Below are 16,394 nucleotides of genomic sequence, written 5' to 3'. Positions count from 1 at the left end.
ACTGCTTAATAGCTCTTACAGTCAGGAAATCCCTCCTTATTTCAAGTTTAGATCTCTCTCTCTAAAGTGTCAACTCGTTTTTTTTTCTTACCCTCAAGTTCTATGGAAAATAAATCCACACACTCTGCCTTGTGACATTGTTTCATGTATTGGAATACTGCTGTCATGTCTCCCCTTAGCCCTCTCTTCTTTAGACTAAACATACCAAGTTCTTTTAACTGCTCTTGATCGGATTTAGTCTCCAAAGCCCTTACCATCTCTGTTGCTCTTCTCTGCATTCTTTCCAGTTCCTTAGCATTCTTTTTGTATTGTGGCAACAAGAACTGCACAGTATTCCAGGTGTGGTCTGACCAGTGCAGCATACAACAGTATTATTACTTCCCATGATCTTGACATTATACTGTATGTCTGTTGACACAGCCCAAAACTGCATTGGCTCTTTTGGCAGCTGTGTCACATTGTTGACTCATGCTTAATCTGTAGTCTATCAAGACACCCAGATCCTTCTTAGTGCTAAGCCAGGTACCACCTATCTTGTAACTATGCATCTGCTTTTTCCTGCCTAGGTTACGTTTCTTACACTGAACAACATTTTGTTGGATAGGGCTCAGTGTTCAAGTTTATCAAGATCCTTTTGAAACTTTAGCCTATCTTCTGCAGTGTTAACAATCTCTCCCAGCTTTGTTTCATTGACCAATTTTATGAGTATCCCTTCTATTCCCTCATCTAAGTCATTTATGAAGATTTTGAAGATTACTGGGCCCAGAACAGAACCCTGAGGTACCCCACTGCATACCTCCCTCCATGGGTACATAGACCCATTTAAGGACCATGTGTTGGCTGCAGTTCAGCCAATTGCAAATCCATCTGGTAGTGGGACCACCATCTCACATTATCCCAGTTTATCAAGAAGGAGGCTATGGTCTAGCATAGATTAGGAAGAATCAGATGGGATTTCTTTACTGATTCCAAAACATTTAGATCAAATTTCTAGTATTCATGAATCAGGGAATAACAGTGCTAATTTGAGCCTGACAGAAGACAATAGAATTCTTCTCTGCTCCTGCTGCCCATGACTTGAGTCTTTTCATGGTAGCAAATCCTGTGAAATAACATGTGTGTATATATTTGTGCAAAGCAATGTACAAGAAGTACATTCCAGGTTGTATAGGACTGTGATGTTTACAGCTCAGGAAGACTCCCTACCCCATAGGCACTTGCTCACATTATTTCTATGTGTTATCAGCATTTCTAAAGGTTACTTGTATTATAAAATCTGCATATCCAGTCTATTTCTCATATAATTTTGTAGTAGGATATATTTTATGTAAGAAAGGTTGTATGAAAATAGAACTTAATTCCAGCTTGATTTTTTTTTTTCTGCTTAACTGAAAAAAAAAAAGTCACTCATTTTCAGGAAAACAGAGCATTTATGCACTAAATGTTTCTGCAAAATCCATTCATTAATGCACATTGATTTGGGGCGTGACATATAGATAGGAAATAGTGTTCCCCCTTCCCCAATTACCTGTGAATTGGAGTTAGGAGTGTTTTTAGATTTGCAAGAAAATTAAAGCTGTTGGAAACAAGAACGGGTGGAAATGTAAATGGCCAAATTAGTCTGTAGATTCCAACCCTCCCCCACCTTCAGAGAAGCTGTTTGTCTGGTGAATTTTATAATACCTAAGCAGGGCTTGACTCTCCTTTTTCTCCCTGTCCAATTAATTCTTGCCTTTTCGCTATCCAGTTTTGTTCTCCCCCCTCCTCTCCCCCAAATCAATTCTCTTCCTTTCCCAGTGCGATTATTCTTTCCTTTCAGTCTTATTTTCATTCTGAGTTTGGAGTGAGTTTGTTATTTTGGTTCTTTTTGCTGGAAAGAGAGAAAGGAATATGCGTGCTATGTGTAAGAATGTGAAATGTGGAAACTATTTTCTATATGAGGTTATTCTGTTAATATAAATTTATTTTTTGCCTGATCTTGACCTTTCTAAACTGTAGATTCTGACACACATATATAAGGGTGTCAGATGTGCATATGTATTGGACACGAGCAATCTCCAGGGCTGCTTTAGCTGAAATTGTCAACCCTAGACTGACAAGGTAGAGAAGCTGAGAATTGTACGGCATTTCCTATTATTTTTTCTTTCTTTGTGTGGGGTTGTCTGGATCATTTGAAGTTCAGGTTCCTCTTCCTTTCAGGTTGGCAGTGGTACGCATTAACACTGCAAATGTGGAAAAATAAATTGAAAGTTTATCTAATTACTTATTGCACATCTAAAGTTTGAGCATCAACACCACCTTTGAGGTAAGAGAAAAGCAACCGATACAATTATGTTGAGTTAATAATGCCTTTTTCTCTAGGCCATTAAAAAAACTAGTTTCTGATATAAATCTGACATTGCAAAGTCAATGTAGTTTTATTAACAGTGCTCATGGGGTTGTAGATTAGAAGATAATGCAACAAAGAAGATTGCAATCTAAGCTAGACCACTGCAATTCATACACACACACACACACACACAATGTGTCCAGTATACATTTATGCATGTGTATGTTTCTTTTTTGCTTTTTCTTCAGTAGTACAAAAAGTCCCATTTAAAAATGACAGAGATAATAACCATACCAATCAAAGCAAACTGAGAGCAAGGCCCACTCCCTCTTTGCACTGAAGATGTTGCCAAGTCTGGCAATGAAATGTCTACAAGAAAACAACAAAGCTCAGAGAGCACCAAGGACTCCATAATAACCATACTCAGTCATTTTGTAGAACAGCTTAGTAGTATTGGTCCAAAGAGATTCCTTGATGATGCACAATAAAACTGGAAGATCTTATGGAGCAAGAGACTTTCACCATTAATACCAATTACATACAGATTTGTGTTCGTGTGTATTTGCTGTCAGTATCTTATCTTTATGTACACACACACTCACACAAATCAAAGCCACTGGAAAATGCTTTAAATTTGCTAGTGTGCCACTTCTCACTTTATTGTCAGTTGCTTACTTGGCATGTTGTTATGCATAGCAAATTTGCATGCTATTTAACCTGGTGGCCTAAGTATGCTGTGACGCTCTGATCCATAATGCCAAGTCCCTTAAATATTTGGAAGAATTCTAATAAATTTTGCAGTTTATTAAACAGCATCTTGAATAAGACAATTATGGCATGCATGGGAACCCAGTTAAGTGTTTCAAAGTGATTCTTGAAAAAAGATCCTTGTAAACTGAAAAGCATGAACCTTTTTATTCAACATGTTGAGGATTATCACCAGAATCTATATTGCAATCAGGAAATTAAATTGAGTAGGTTTTGATCTGGCTGGTGGCCTTGTGATTTACTATTTCTCAAGACAGCTGTTTGTGTTATTAACAGTGAGTAGATCAAAATCAATGCAAATTCTTACAGTTCAGCATTTGGAGGTGCAAATTGACAGTAATGTCTGTCTATATCACTTGCATATTTTCTGTATTCAGCTTTAATAAGCAAGTTGCTTGGTACAGCAATTCATATTAATATTTGTTGGAATGGAAGGACATCAAAGGGAAATGCATGTAATAGTTACGCACTGTAAGTAAGGTTTAAATGGTAGCTGTGTAGGAGAGGGTTGTTACAAATAGCAGAAAAAGATGTGCCTTTTAGAAAAATAGCTCAACAAAACATGGCACTAGATGGGGCCATTCTGAGAGTTCCTCATTCTCAGATCAGAGCACTGGCCGTGTCAACATTTGCCTTACTCAAGCTCACCTAATTCTTCATCCCTTAATTAACCACTTTGGGCAAGGCCAACTCTTGCCAAAGTCTCTTGGTGGGGGGGCTGCCTCTCACTTAAATTGTTACAGTGGTTAATTCAGAATTGTGAATCGGGTGGGGGTGGACATCAGTTATTTCCCGCAATGTCCCTGACACAGCATAGTTTCAGAACAATGTGGAAAGTAAAAATGGCCGACTCTTAGCTACACAGTACTTTTTACAAGGGTGCAGAACAGGTGTTAAAGGTGGATCCTGCAAGGGCACTGTTACCTCAGGAAATACTCAAGAAAGTGGTCTGCTAATATCACTCCCAGATTTGTCTGCTGTTCAGAGAAAACAAGAGGTTTAAAGCACCAGATGGACAGCTGTATGTGAAGGCAGTTTATTTGCTTATGAGAACGTGAAACAGAGCTCCTCTCTTCTCTTTCTGTAGCACGGTCCAAAGGTGATTTATATGCATTTCTTGGACAGACAGATGTAGTTGAATCACAGTCACAAGTGAGCCAAGCAGAAAGCAAAAGAAGCAAGTCATGAGCACATCTCCAAAGCAGAATACAAAAGAAACTTGACAGGGTTACAATACTTCCTTCTTCAGGAGCAGCAGATGCTAATAGGTAGAGTGTTGATAGGTTCAGAGTGCTCTAGGACAGCATTTCTCAACCTTTGCAACTTCAACTCCCAGAATTCCCCAACCACACATCATAAGTTGCCAAGGTTGAGAAATGCTGCTCTGGGACAGTGTTTTTCAACATGAAAATGTCTAACTTCTTGGGATTACATGAGAGACTAAAGGTTAAAAAAAAAAAAAAGCTCAAACACAGCCAATTTTCTCTCACTAGAGCTTTGCCTCTTCATCAGGGGTTCTGGGCATTTTTTTTTTAGCTAACAGGTCTTATGGCCTGAAAAAGTTTGAAGGACCCTGCTCTAGGTGTTGTGGTCAGGAAAAGGTCACAAGTTCAGGTAAAAGAAAAAAGAAAAACTAAGCTTTTTAGGAAAAGAGGGGGAAAAAGCATTCTCTTTTAAAAATCCTATACAATTAACTTAAGAGTTCTCACAGTTGGGTTCCTAATTTTCCCTTTTTCCTAGTTAGATGCCTTTGGGATTGATTGGCAACGGTTATTATTTCAACAGCATTCTTCTTTTGCCAGTCAAGGCCTGAACATTTATTGGGAGTCTTTCTATAAAGAGTCACAACTATAGGACCAAACTGATTTCTATCAGAGAGGCGGGAGTCCTGCCAGTTTGTATATGATCCATAAAATCAGAAGGTCTTCTTTCTTCCAGTCTGCACTTTTGAACCTTGTGCCAATCAATTGTAACCAGTAAAATAGTTAAATACTGTTTTTGCAAGGTCTTGCTTTGTTTTACTTATTTTCTGTTGGAATCTGTAGGCTAACCACTTCCCATGCCATGAAGGCACTTCATAGTTTTGAGCCCACTTTGTGTTTTTTTTATGACCAGACTTTTTAGATTTGCCAATTGGTCCATATCCCAGGTCCCAGTCCAAAGAAACTGGGTGCCTGAGTTGGAGTGATCCTGAGTAATTTCAGTCCAGGAGTTTATAGTGGGTGAGCATACAGGAGTTTCCTTTCCTGGGTATTTGAATTCCCTCCATATCATGTTGCTCCTCCCTATTTGTACTTTCCAAGGCCACTGGTTACACCTTCAAGTTCATCTCAATGGTCCGGAACCATCCCTCCCTACTAAGTCTGAACACAGAGAGAGAGGAGACAAATGATTGAGGGGGCGGGGGGAGGCTTGTGTTCCACATTACTGCAAGCAATAGCCTGAGGGTGACTGTGTCCCTTGACTGAGACACAATCAAGACAGATCCAACATATAACAATGCAACAATAAACATGGGCAAACCTTTAAAAAAACATCCCAATTTTCATAGTCCTCAGAATATGTTTATCCACTGGCCTGCTATTTGATTTAGAAACAGTTCCTTTGACATGGAGGCTAGTCGACAGCATCTCATAATTCATGAAGTTGGCAACTCGGTCTTTGTTTAAATGTGCAAAACCTGTTTTTCCCCCAATGATCTTTTAAGCTTAGGTGAGATATCATAGACTACAATTAAAATATTATTTTAACAGTGTCTTTAATCTTCAAGAAATCATTTTTTAAAAAACATGTTTAGTCAATAAAAAAATCCATCCAAGATTTGATATACAAACCTTGTTTGGTTGATTAAAAGAACGAGCTACAGCAGGCTTTCAGCTCCTACAAAAAGATCGGAAGCTTTTGTTTCTATATTGAATATAACACATTCTAGCAATGCGAACCACGTTCTAACTGTTATTTGTAACTCTGGTCCATAAAAACAAACAAAAGCATCCTAATTCCTTCCCCTCAGGCTGCACAAACACACCCTGAAAAAGTATTGAGAATGTAATGAAGTTTTAATGCATATATCCAGTTCTGAGATTTGCATACACAGAGATAATTTATCATCACAAGAGTTTGCTGAAAAAGAAGTATTTAAATAAATTGGCTTCAAAAAAATAAGCAATCACTTACAGAATGATGCTGAAATAAACTCTTCATTTCCCCAAATGTTCCCCAAGCCTAAGAACAGCTTCGTAAATTAAGAATATCATCATGTTTGTAGGAAATGCACGCAGTGAGTTTAGTCCGAGGCCTTTGAAAAGAACTCTTACTCCTTCTTCCCTTATGCTGTCTCTGGCACAGTGTATTAGTCCAGTATATTTACGCTGCCCATCACCATCTGCTTGCATCCGGGCTTTAATGACATCCATTGGGGTTGCTGTACCCCAGGCCAGAACACCAGCACAGCCTCCAGAAAGAAGCACAGCCCACAGATCTGCGTACATAAGTAGAAATAGTGTAAATTATCATTAATACTTCAAAACCATTAAAAATCCAAATTTTGCTAAAAGAAATATCCCAAACTTGCTAACAACATTACTATAAGAACCTCAGAGGAAGCCATTTTTCCCACCTTAAAAATGGAAGGGTTGTCTTAGATTGGCAGAAGATAAAAAGTAGTGAAGGCTAACAAGATTTTTTGTTTTTGTTTTTATCTTCCTTTTTGAGAGAGGATCATCTTAAACTCAGTTTCATCTTCCTTTGGGGTAAATATAGCATTATGTAAATTAGTATAATCCTCATAAAATATCACTTCAAGGCAACTCATGAACCATTGTGTCTGTTTCCGAAAAAACAGTCCTCATTATCAAATAAAACTTGATCTAACACAAACATACTTACCTGATTATAGGAATGAAAACACAATGTAAGAACTGTGCTGTGTCACCATGAATTCTAATCCAATGAACTGTTCCCTTAGTTACCAAGGAAAGCCCACAAGAAAAGGAAGTGATAATTCCCCACAGAGAGAGAGAGAGAGAGAGAGAGAGAGATGAATTATGAAATCTGTGACTACAGAATTTGATGATATATGTGTCTGATATGGCCATCGAAAGGAAATTAAACAAATTCATGGAGGATATCAAGCATTTCCCAAGGGCATCTGGTTGGCCCCTTTGGACAACCTGGGTATTGGGACCAACCCAACAGAATTCTTCTTAGTTCCCTGGGACCAGCAAATAAACAATTATATTTAAACACATTATACAGTGACTGCTTCTAAGCAGATCTGAACATTAAGAATTTGAGATAGTTTGCTATACGGATGTAATCCTTCATACCATGTAACTTATATTAAGCCAAAAACAAAAAAACTGTTAGTGAACTATCAGGGTAAAAGGGCATAGCTAAAATAAAAATGTCATAATGCCTCTTTGACCTGCCTTCCATAGTTCATGCCCAAGATGCCTGACATTCCTATTGTGAAACACAAGATGGGCCTTTCAAGACGATCCCTAATTTTATTAATCATCATGCTTCCTCTTTCTCAAGTATGTGACAGTAGTTTCCTCCCTCTTCAAATGCTACCTTCATCTGACTGAGTGGTTTGCTGAAAGATTCCAAATATGCCTTACTCTTTTCATCTCATCTTGATTTTTATGATTTTCTGTTAAATTAAGCTACAGGACTGCATCACACACTTGAGCAATCTGTCTACAATGTTAGTTCAAACACAGTGTGAGAGCCAGATTATTTTTTTTTTCCTCCAGGGCAACACTTCAGGGAGGAGGAAACTGGTATTTTCTTCAAGGCTCGGGTTGTTATAGTTTTATCCCAAATAAAAGTGTATTACAGGTTGGTGTAATCTTCTACAAGAAGTTCTTAGCCAGATTAGCAGCTTTTCCTACTGTAAGTGTGTTTAGGATTGCTGGCTGGCAATTCTGGTAACTGGAATCAAAATGTATTTGGAGGGCATCAAGGTGGGGGAGTTTGGGTTGTATTATTTATTTATTTATTTATTTATTTATTGGCCATCTGACCCCAGAATGACCCTGCGACCCTGCTATTAAAAGTAATAGTAATAGTGGGAAGCAGTCTGAGTCCACATCCTCACCATTATGTGGTCCACACTATTTCGAACAAAACCTTTAAATTATGTATTTATTATTTCTCTGACGGCTGATTGATTAAGCAAGCAAGACTGATCAAGCAAGCAAGCATGTTAAACCAAAAGAAAACCCTTAAGGCAAGCAGGAAGAAATCTAAACTCATTTTCCTATACAATGAATAATCATCTTCTGGGCCTCATACGTCCATTCTCTTACATTTCTTGTAACTTTCCTTCACTTTCATAGATGACCGCTTCTCTGCATAGTAACGCACACATCCAATTTTTTTACAGATGCAGGCTACCCATCTCCTCAACAGCTAAAATGATCTCAACAACCACGCCCAGAACTGAGGAGCAGCAATGGGGGCTGCTGCCTCAAGATTTGCCAGGAGGAAATTAGCACCATTTTTTAAACTTTTTCCACCCCTTCTTCCCTCACTTATTGAGCATATATACATACTCTTCACACTATTCCCTTTCCAGGTGAACAATGTTAGACCAAAATAGCTAAATCAAGTTTACATCATCATTTACTATACCTCTTCATACTTTTCTATGCTTGCAAATCATCCTTACTTCCACCACATCTATGTATCACTTCATACAATTGCCCTTTGTTCTCACTCAGTTATAAAATCTAAAAAAAAAATTTCACAATTTGAAAAATCCTTGCATAATTCTTGCTGCTTCAGTTATAAGTTGACATGGAAGCCTAAAGACATATGTTAATTTTTCCAATAGATTATGAACCCTTGCAAAATATATGCATATTTAATAATTTAAAATTTTAAATGCACAGCATTACTGTAAATTCAAGAGAACAAAGCTTAAAAAATCCTTTTATGGATGAAAAGCTGCTGAATGACATCAGAGGACACAGCCTCTGTCAACCAGTTTCATAACAGTTCAAACAGAATTTTGTAACAAGCACTTTAACAGTGTTACACAACCTGTACAATCTATGTGAATTATCATTAAGCTTATTTTACCCTATCTTATGAAGTCCAAACTAATAAGAACAGGTAGAACAACCAGCCTTAGAAATGATAATGAAACTATTGAAGTGGTAGATAGCTTCTGCCTTTTAGGATCAACCATTCACAGCAAAGGAACAAGCAGTCAAAAAATACACTGCAGACTAGCACTTGGTAAAGCAGCCATGAAGGCCTTGAAAAAGATACTCAGGTGCCTTGATGTGTCCATACCTACAAAGATCAGAATCGTACAAGCCATGGACACTATGGAAGTGAAAGCTGGACCTTGAAGAAGCAGGATAGGAAAAGTATTGATGCTTTTGAACTTTGGTGCTGGAGAAGATTCCTGAGAATACTGTGAACAGCCAAGAAAACAAACAAATGGATCATTAAACAAATCAACCCAGAGTTCTCACTAAATGCACAAATGACCAGGTTCAAATTATTCTATTCTGGACACGTTATGTAAAGACCTAGCTCACTAGAAAAAGCCCTAATGCTGGAAAAGATGAAAGAGAAGAGGAGGATTGCTAGCAGCGAGGTGGGTGGACTCAGTTACACTGGCGATGGATGTACCATTAGGAGACCTGAAAGACCAGGTTAGGGACACTTCATAATGGAGAAAATATATCTGTGTGGTCACTAAGAGGTGACACTGATCCCATAGATCCAGAACACCTACTAGATTGACAGGGAGGAGATTAGAAAAGGGTTTGCGTATACACCAGTCTTCCCCATCAGCTTCATTCAAAAGCCAGTGGCCAATCAGCTTGTGCCTGAAAGAGGTAACTCACCACATGTAGCATTTTCAACAGGGTAGGCAACTTGTGACCACTATCCCTACCGGCTGCAATACCATGGGTTTTTTTAGATCTAAAAATGCCACAGAAAGGAAATGATTGACAGGATTCTTTTGAAACCAAATAAGACCAAATATCTAACTCTGAGGGGAGTAAGGCATTATGTTCAGACAACTGTCAGTAGGCACAGCTAGTCTCCCTGGAAATCAGACCTCTCTTACCAGTATGGCACAGGTAGTCATCTGGTTTTCAGGCCCATAATGCCTCATTTTGGGGAAGGAGCCCTCCAAGAGACATACTGACAGATAAGACTGCCTGCATTGGTAGGTTTAACTATAGGGAAGTAGGGTGTGGGAGTGAGAGATGCAGCTTTGTAATCTCTGGCATCATTCTACACCTCTATGAAATCACTCCTAGCACAAAAATGTGTGGCCATGTAAGCTCCTGCAGACATCTGAGGGACAGCCTGTATTCAAAAGGCTAAAGTATTCTCCCTCCAGTATTCTTAATGGTTCTTAAAAGATTTGTATACCAGAGTAACAAAGGAAAATGCAAGGTAAAAATGAATACATGTCAGACTCTCATGACACAAACAGGCAAGGTAGACTTCTATAACAGATGTTCCCATTTAATGCACATACCTGGTTTGTTTTTACCAGCTGGAGTAAGCCAGTCACACAGGACAGAGTAGGTGAGGAAATAGGCTGCACATGAATGACAATCCCTGCCCAACAGAGCCAAAGATCCTTTGTATAGACCCGCAAGACCTTCTTCTTTCACTATTGTCCTCAAACAATGCAAGGAACCTTGATACTTAGGCCTGGAGTCAAAGGGATAAGATGATGTTGCCAAGCCATGTGGGTCTTTCTGGATCTGTAATCTTACTTTGGCTATTTCTGCAGGCGATATTAGCACAACCTAGAGAATATAATTAAGAATTAGTAATTTAGAGTCAGATCTTGCCCAGATCCTGGAGGATCTTAACTCAACTTCATGTATCTTATCTGGTCCTTTGACCAAAATATATTCTGATATTTTCCAACCATATTTGCACTCTGCATATCTGCTCTGAAACTCTTCTCTAACTCTCTAGAGGAATAGGCAACGTTTTGGTAGTAGGGAGGGCGTGCTTAATATTTCAGGGTGTGTGTGTAAAATTTGTAATGAACAAGTTGGATCATATATCTGAGAAGGGCAAGGATTTTTCTGATTTCTTTCATTTTAAGGGAAGTTAACGAATTCCATGTACTTTAGGACTTAGAATGCAGTTTTCTCAGTTTCTCTGCATCCAAACAATGGGAGACTACACTGCTGACTTTTGGTCAGTGGAGAATCTGCGGCCATGAAAAAGGACCTTGGGACCATAGATTGTCCACCTCAGCTCTAAAGTTTTGGAGTTAAGTAGCAGATGCTGACAGATCCTGTCCCATGAACAAATACACTCTATATTGTTTTATTTTTTAACCTACCCGGATAGCACCAGTAACACAACCTGCAAAAGATATATCCACTTTTGATGGTTTTCTGTCTGCAGAGCCATATCGTAATCTACAGATACCATAAAGAAAGTTTTTGTAGATCCCAAATGAAAATGATGAAATCAGTGATGCCATTACAACTGTCATTGAAACGCCTCTGAAGAAACCTGGCACCTGAACGGAACAGAAAAGTGAGGAAAATGCCTTTTTAGAATAGAAGAATAAGAAGCATAAGATTCCTTACAATGAACAAAGTAAGTATAACCTAATGGTTTTAGGTTTTTGGTGCTGAGTAAAAAAGAAAAAAGAAAGCTGTAGCCACACATAATTATTTTGTATTACAAATTAGGAATAACAGTAATAATCATTCCAGATGAGGATCATCTTCAGAGATATTTAGAACCAAACTTACAATTGGGCCTTTCCCCACTTGCACCTAACTGTAGCACTAACACACCATGGCAGCATCTGTTTTCTCCTGTACCCCTATGACGTTGCCTTCTCTTACCCAGCCCATGAGCAAGGTAGTCATCCTTAGCAGTATTGATACTAAAGTAGTATTTTCCTCCTCCTTCTGTCACTAAGGTCATCCTCAAGTTGTGTAAAATCTTGGAGGGAAGTCAAGTGACAGCAATAACGGGGGCAGGATATGGATCAGCAATGAAGGCAACAAATTTAATGCAATTTCACTTTCTGCCTACTCAGAATGGGTAGCTTTTGAACTCAGCAACGGGGGATGGTGCTAAATGAGACCTCTCTCGCCACTTAGCATTTGCTAGTTGGGATTCAGAGGAAGAGACTTAAACTGTTTATCCCCACCCACCCCTAAACAGCTCCAGTCTGGATCAATACATCCCAATCTGAGGGAGGTAAAAATGGCTGGCCAGCAGATTTTGGGTACAATTAAATGACAGCAATTAAAAAATTGTATTTCTGTACATCTAAATATAAAGTCACAAAAAATAGCCAGGTAAAATATTCCCTGCTTTATTGGAATCCCACATGCTATCTTTTTTCCATGTGGCTACATAATACCCGGTAAGAAATTACCACTTGGTACACTTGAGGTCCTTCAGACATTTTGGGCTACAACTTCTACAGTGCCTCATTATTGGCCATGCTGGCTGCAGTTGATGGGAACTGAAGTCCAAGAATCCTAGAGGAAAAGTTCCCTACACCTGGCATGTGTTCCACTATTGAATGAATATGCTAATGTTTTTTTAAATTTTATTTGGAAGTGCATGCAAATGTATAGATTTCCTCTGTGAATACTATAAGCCTCTTTGCTTTAAGAGGTAATAAGGCAAAAAACAAAATAAAACAGATGCTATGATCAAGATAGTTGTACTCATTCTTTGCTATACATACCCTTTCAGTTCTGTATGTATCTCTGATGCAGTGCCATATTCCACAATAGCGTGCTTCTGTCTGAATTCTCACCTGTTAAAGCAAGGTAAAGCAATCCATTATACATATCAAATATACAAGGAAGTACCACAATTGGGCATTTTATTAGACATACATTTTGTTTACAATCAATAAGAACAGAAGCAATATATTACTTAAAGGTGGACAGCGTTTGTTTTTGAAGAAGAATGCTGGAGATCCATAGCTCAGGCAGTGTTTATACAACACACTAAACCAGACAGACACATTTTGGCCTAGCATGTTGTGTGAATCTAGGCCAGGGGGTGAATTTATAATTCAATATGCTGTATCAACCTACAAACTCAGGATAAAGTACAGGTCGGTTAACCATGAGTAACAGAACTGTAACTGCCTACTGTTGTTCTGAAGTTCTGAAAGGATTAGGAGGGTGAACCTTGGAATTCCTTCTGCTAAATCCTTTAACTTACCACAGAGTTTTTACCTGAAGGGGAAAAAAACTGTACACAATGAACTAAGCTATGGTGTGGTTTGTTTGTGTCTGTCTTAGCACACTATGTGCATCCAGCCACAGTGGATTGTAAAAGATAGTTTATTAAGCAAAGCATGACTTACCTCAAACTGTCAACCCAATCACAGAGAAGAAGCCTACACACTTTCCCATGTGGTAGGGATAATACACAAAATAGTATTTTTAAGAAATTGACTGAAATACCTTTATTGTATCCAGTGGATAACCTACTGCAGCACTAACACCACCTGAAACAGATAATTGAATGTGAATTTGTTTTGGAAGTGTTATAATTAAACATGTTCAAGCCTACAGAGGACAGACCACATTCTTCAAGCTGCCACATTAAAGCTTCTCAAATCATCCCATGCATGTTTCACTTTTACCAAATCCCTCCCTCTTGCTTTGGAATTATTTTTTGTATACACTTTAGATGGGCTATGAGAGTTAAGACTTCCCCACCCCAACCCATACGCAATTTGTACAACAAAATACAATTAGATGCGAGGATTCCCAAAATGCACTACAGGTGTGCCTGGGGATGAGTACTCATACAAAAACTAGTGCAACCAGATTGTGAAAATTGTCTTTGTCTTGAATTTATTGTGTATTAAGCTTGTATCCATAACTCTGAAACCAACTTGGGAAAGGAGAAAAAGAGTACTGTATACTAAGTGGATAGGAAGAGTAAATGTCCTCAAACTAGAGAAGTGATATGTACACCACCTTGAATTCCTGGAAGAATGGGAAGACATAATATTAACAAAGAAACAAGCAAATTCTATGTATTTTACTAGGGATAAATGTAGGTGCTTACCAAATATGAAAAAATGGAGGAAGGCAGACATCTATGTGATAATTCATCCAGCAAATTCAAATATTCAAAAATACAAAAAGATCTACAGTCAAGAATTTCAATGTAAAATGCTCCTGTTCCAATCCCAGTTTTTTGTTTTATTCTTTTGTCATGGGTGACTTTTCTCCATATTGGGTTTTGCTTTTTTTTCTAAATGCCCTTTTTTATTCCACTTCTGGAAACCTGGGGCTCTCCCAAGCCAGTGAGACTTCCTTTTTCTATGAGATGATACTGTTCTGACTACATAACTACCAGCACACTGAGAACTGAGACAGATTAAGCATATGTCATCTGGTATCTCCCAACCAGATTTATGTATGAGGAATTCCAAACCTGATTTTCCTGGATTCTCAATCGTGGAGAACCTCCACAGACAAAGAACAATCTGCACTATAAATGCCATACCCTGTGTGTGTGGAAGGAGACAGAAGTGACCTTTGAAGGAAGATTGAGTGACCTTCACTCTAAAGTGGACATTAGTGAAATCTATAACAAAATACTGCAGAATGTTTCTCATTTTTAACAGACAGATGTTTAAGAGACATCTTTCCTTACATGTATCTATTTAATAATGCAGGCTATTCAGCAGTGCCTATTTCTTATTTGCAAACATGCTAGTTAGTATGAAATAAAGGGATATTGCTGCTACAACCCCATATCACTCTGGAAATCCTCTTGTTTAGGTTTTGTAAAGCTGTTTCCTCTTTAGCTGCTAATCCTTTGCTTTTATTCAGGACTTTTTTTCTCCTTTCCGTAGTATCCTATGATTAGACAGCCTCAGCAAAATATCATCGGAGAAATAAACACATATCTAAGCTTTTCGATGTGACTCTTGATTCTGCATGTTGGTAATCTGTGTCCCCTAAACATTTAGCATATGAAGCAGGGTAAAATATCCAGGTCTTCTTCAAAATATTTACTTTCTCTGAGAAATATTATTCTGCATTCACAAGTTTCCTGATTCAATTTCTGGGATTATAATCTTTTAAAGAGGAATGATGGCTGTTGTCTTCAATCAACACCAGCCAGAATAGACAATGGTTAGGCTGATGAGAGCTATAGTCCAACAACAATGTATGGCCACAGAAGCTGCTGCTGCTGCTGCTTGGAGCTCAAGAAAGGTAATTCACTTCCCTATCCTATTTTTCCATTTTTTTTCAGCTGGCACTCAATGTTCCATGACTTCTAGCAGCTACTGAGCATACTCTGTTCCTATTGGCTTATCTGGGGGTGTGGTTTTTTTGTTGTTTGTGGTTGATTTTCTACTTTGGCATGCCTAGGAATTTGATGAAGTGTGGGAGCATTTTTCCCTTGCTACACCCTATTTTCTCCCCAAGGAATACCGAGTTTCCTATTAGAAGCAGTAATAGAAGACAGTCCAAGCATAAACCATAAATGAAAGAAGGCAGAAAATGAAAGAATGTGCCTTATGCTGGTCTTGACAAAACAAATAAATAATGACTTCATAAGAAACTGGTGCTGCTCGAAAGAGAGATGAGGCCTTAATTACATCTTAAGGGGAAAAAAACAAATGGAATGCAAAGTGAAACTCTGATCATATCTGAATAGTGTAGTCAAGGAAAACATAGAATCGCTTCAGGGCAGAGGCTTCCTTATACACTAGATACATGCAACAAGAAACCAGATACCTCATACAGAGGGAAAAAAGACATTCTGAATCTAATCCTTTCAATTGTCTTTTCTATATATACATGGTTCTAAGGGGGGGGGGGATCATTCAGTCCTGGGTAGCGTATTCCTTATACTGTACTCATTTTTACGGTGTCATCTGTTTGAAGAGCTGCCCAGTCCATGTCTGACTTAAAGATCAAGAATCATGAGAATAGAGAGTATTAATTGTCCATCAAAATTTAACAAGTGGATTGTAGATCGAGCACAAAAGCATGCAGGTTATCTAGGTATATTTCTAGTAAGCTGTAGTACTATTTCCCACATGGGTATAAATTGTCTATGCAGGTTTGGTACTCATTAATTACAGAATACCAACCATGCTACCAATCTGTCAAAGTGAGCCCATTGCTCAAGGTTCTTTGTTCATGAGCATGGGGGTATGGTGGGGGGAGAAGGGGCCAAATACTCGCATCGGACATTGGTATGCAAGTACATAAAGGCAGCATTTGTGTGATGACGTGCCCATGTCTTCATGTTTGCATTACTGTGGTTTGCTGTAGAC

General features: G+C 38.5%; 1 protein-coding gene across 1 annotated transcript; it reads right to left on the bottom strand.

The window, feature by feature from the left end:
• Nucleotides 1-6,151: 6,151 nt before the first annotated feature.
• Nucleotides 6,152-13,388, bottom strand: SLC25A47 (solute carrier family 25 member 47). The gene is made up of 4 exons (XM_063293799.1): nt 12,816-13,388; nt 11,439-11,621; nt 10,611-10,887; nt 6,152-6,578 (listed from the first exon to the last, which is right to left on the bottom strand). The coding sequence occupies exons 2-4, from the start codon at nt 11,592-11,594 to the stop codon at nt 6,298-6,300; spliced, it is 714 nt and encodes a 237-aa protein (XP_063149869.1). The 5' UTR covers nt 11,595-11,621; nt 12,816-13,388; the 3' UTR covers nt 6,152-6,297.
• Between the last annotated feature and the right edge of the window lie 3,006 nt (nt 13,389-16,394).

Source organism: Candoia aspera, chromosome 1, assembly GCF_035149785.1.
Source record: "Candoia aspera isolate rCanAsp1 chromosome 1, rCanAsp1.hap2, whole genome shotgun sequence".
Lineage (NCBI taxonomy): Eukaryota > Metazoa > Chordata > Lepidosauria > Squamata > Boidae > Candoia > Candoia aspera.
Note: the sequence above shows the minus strand (reverse complement) of the source record. Positions and strands in the feature narration are given on the sequence as shown.

Coding starts and splice junctions, on each gene's coding strand:
- SLC25A47 (XM_063293799.1), bottom strand. CDS start 11,594: ATGACAGTTGTAATGGCATCACTGATTTCATCATTTTCATTTGGGATC. Junction 10,888..11,438: donor GTGTTACTGGTGCTATCCGG/GTAGGTTAAAAA, acceptor TATATTCTCTAG/GTTGTGCTAATATCGCCTGC. Junction 6,579..10,610: donor AGCTGGTAAAAACAAACCAG/GTATGTGCATTA, acceptor TTATGTACGCAG/ATCTGTGGGCTGTGCTTCTT.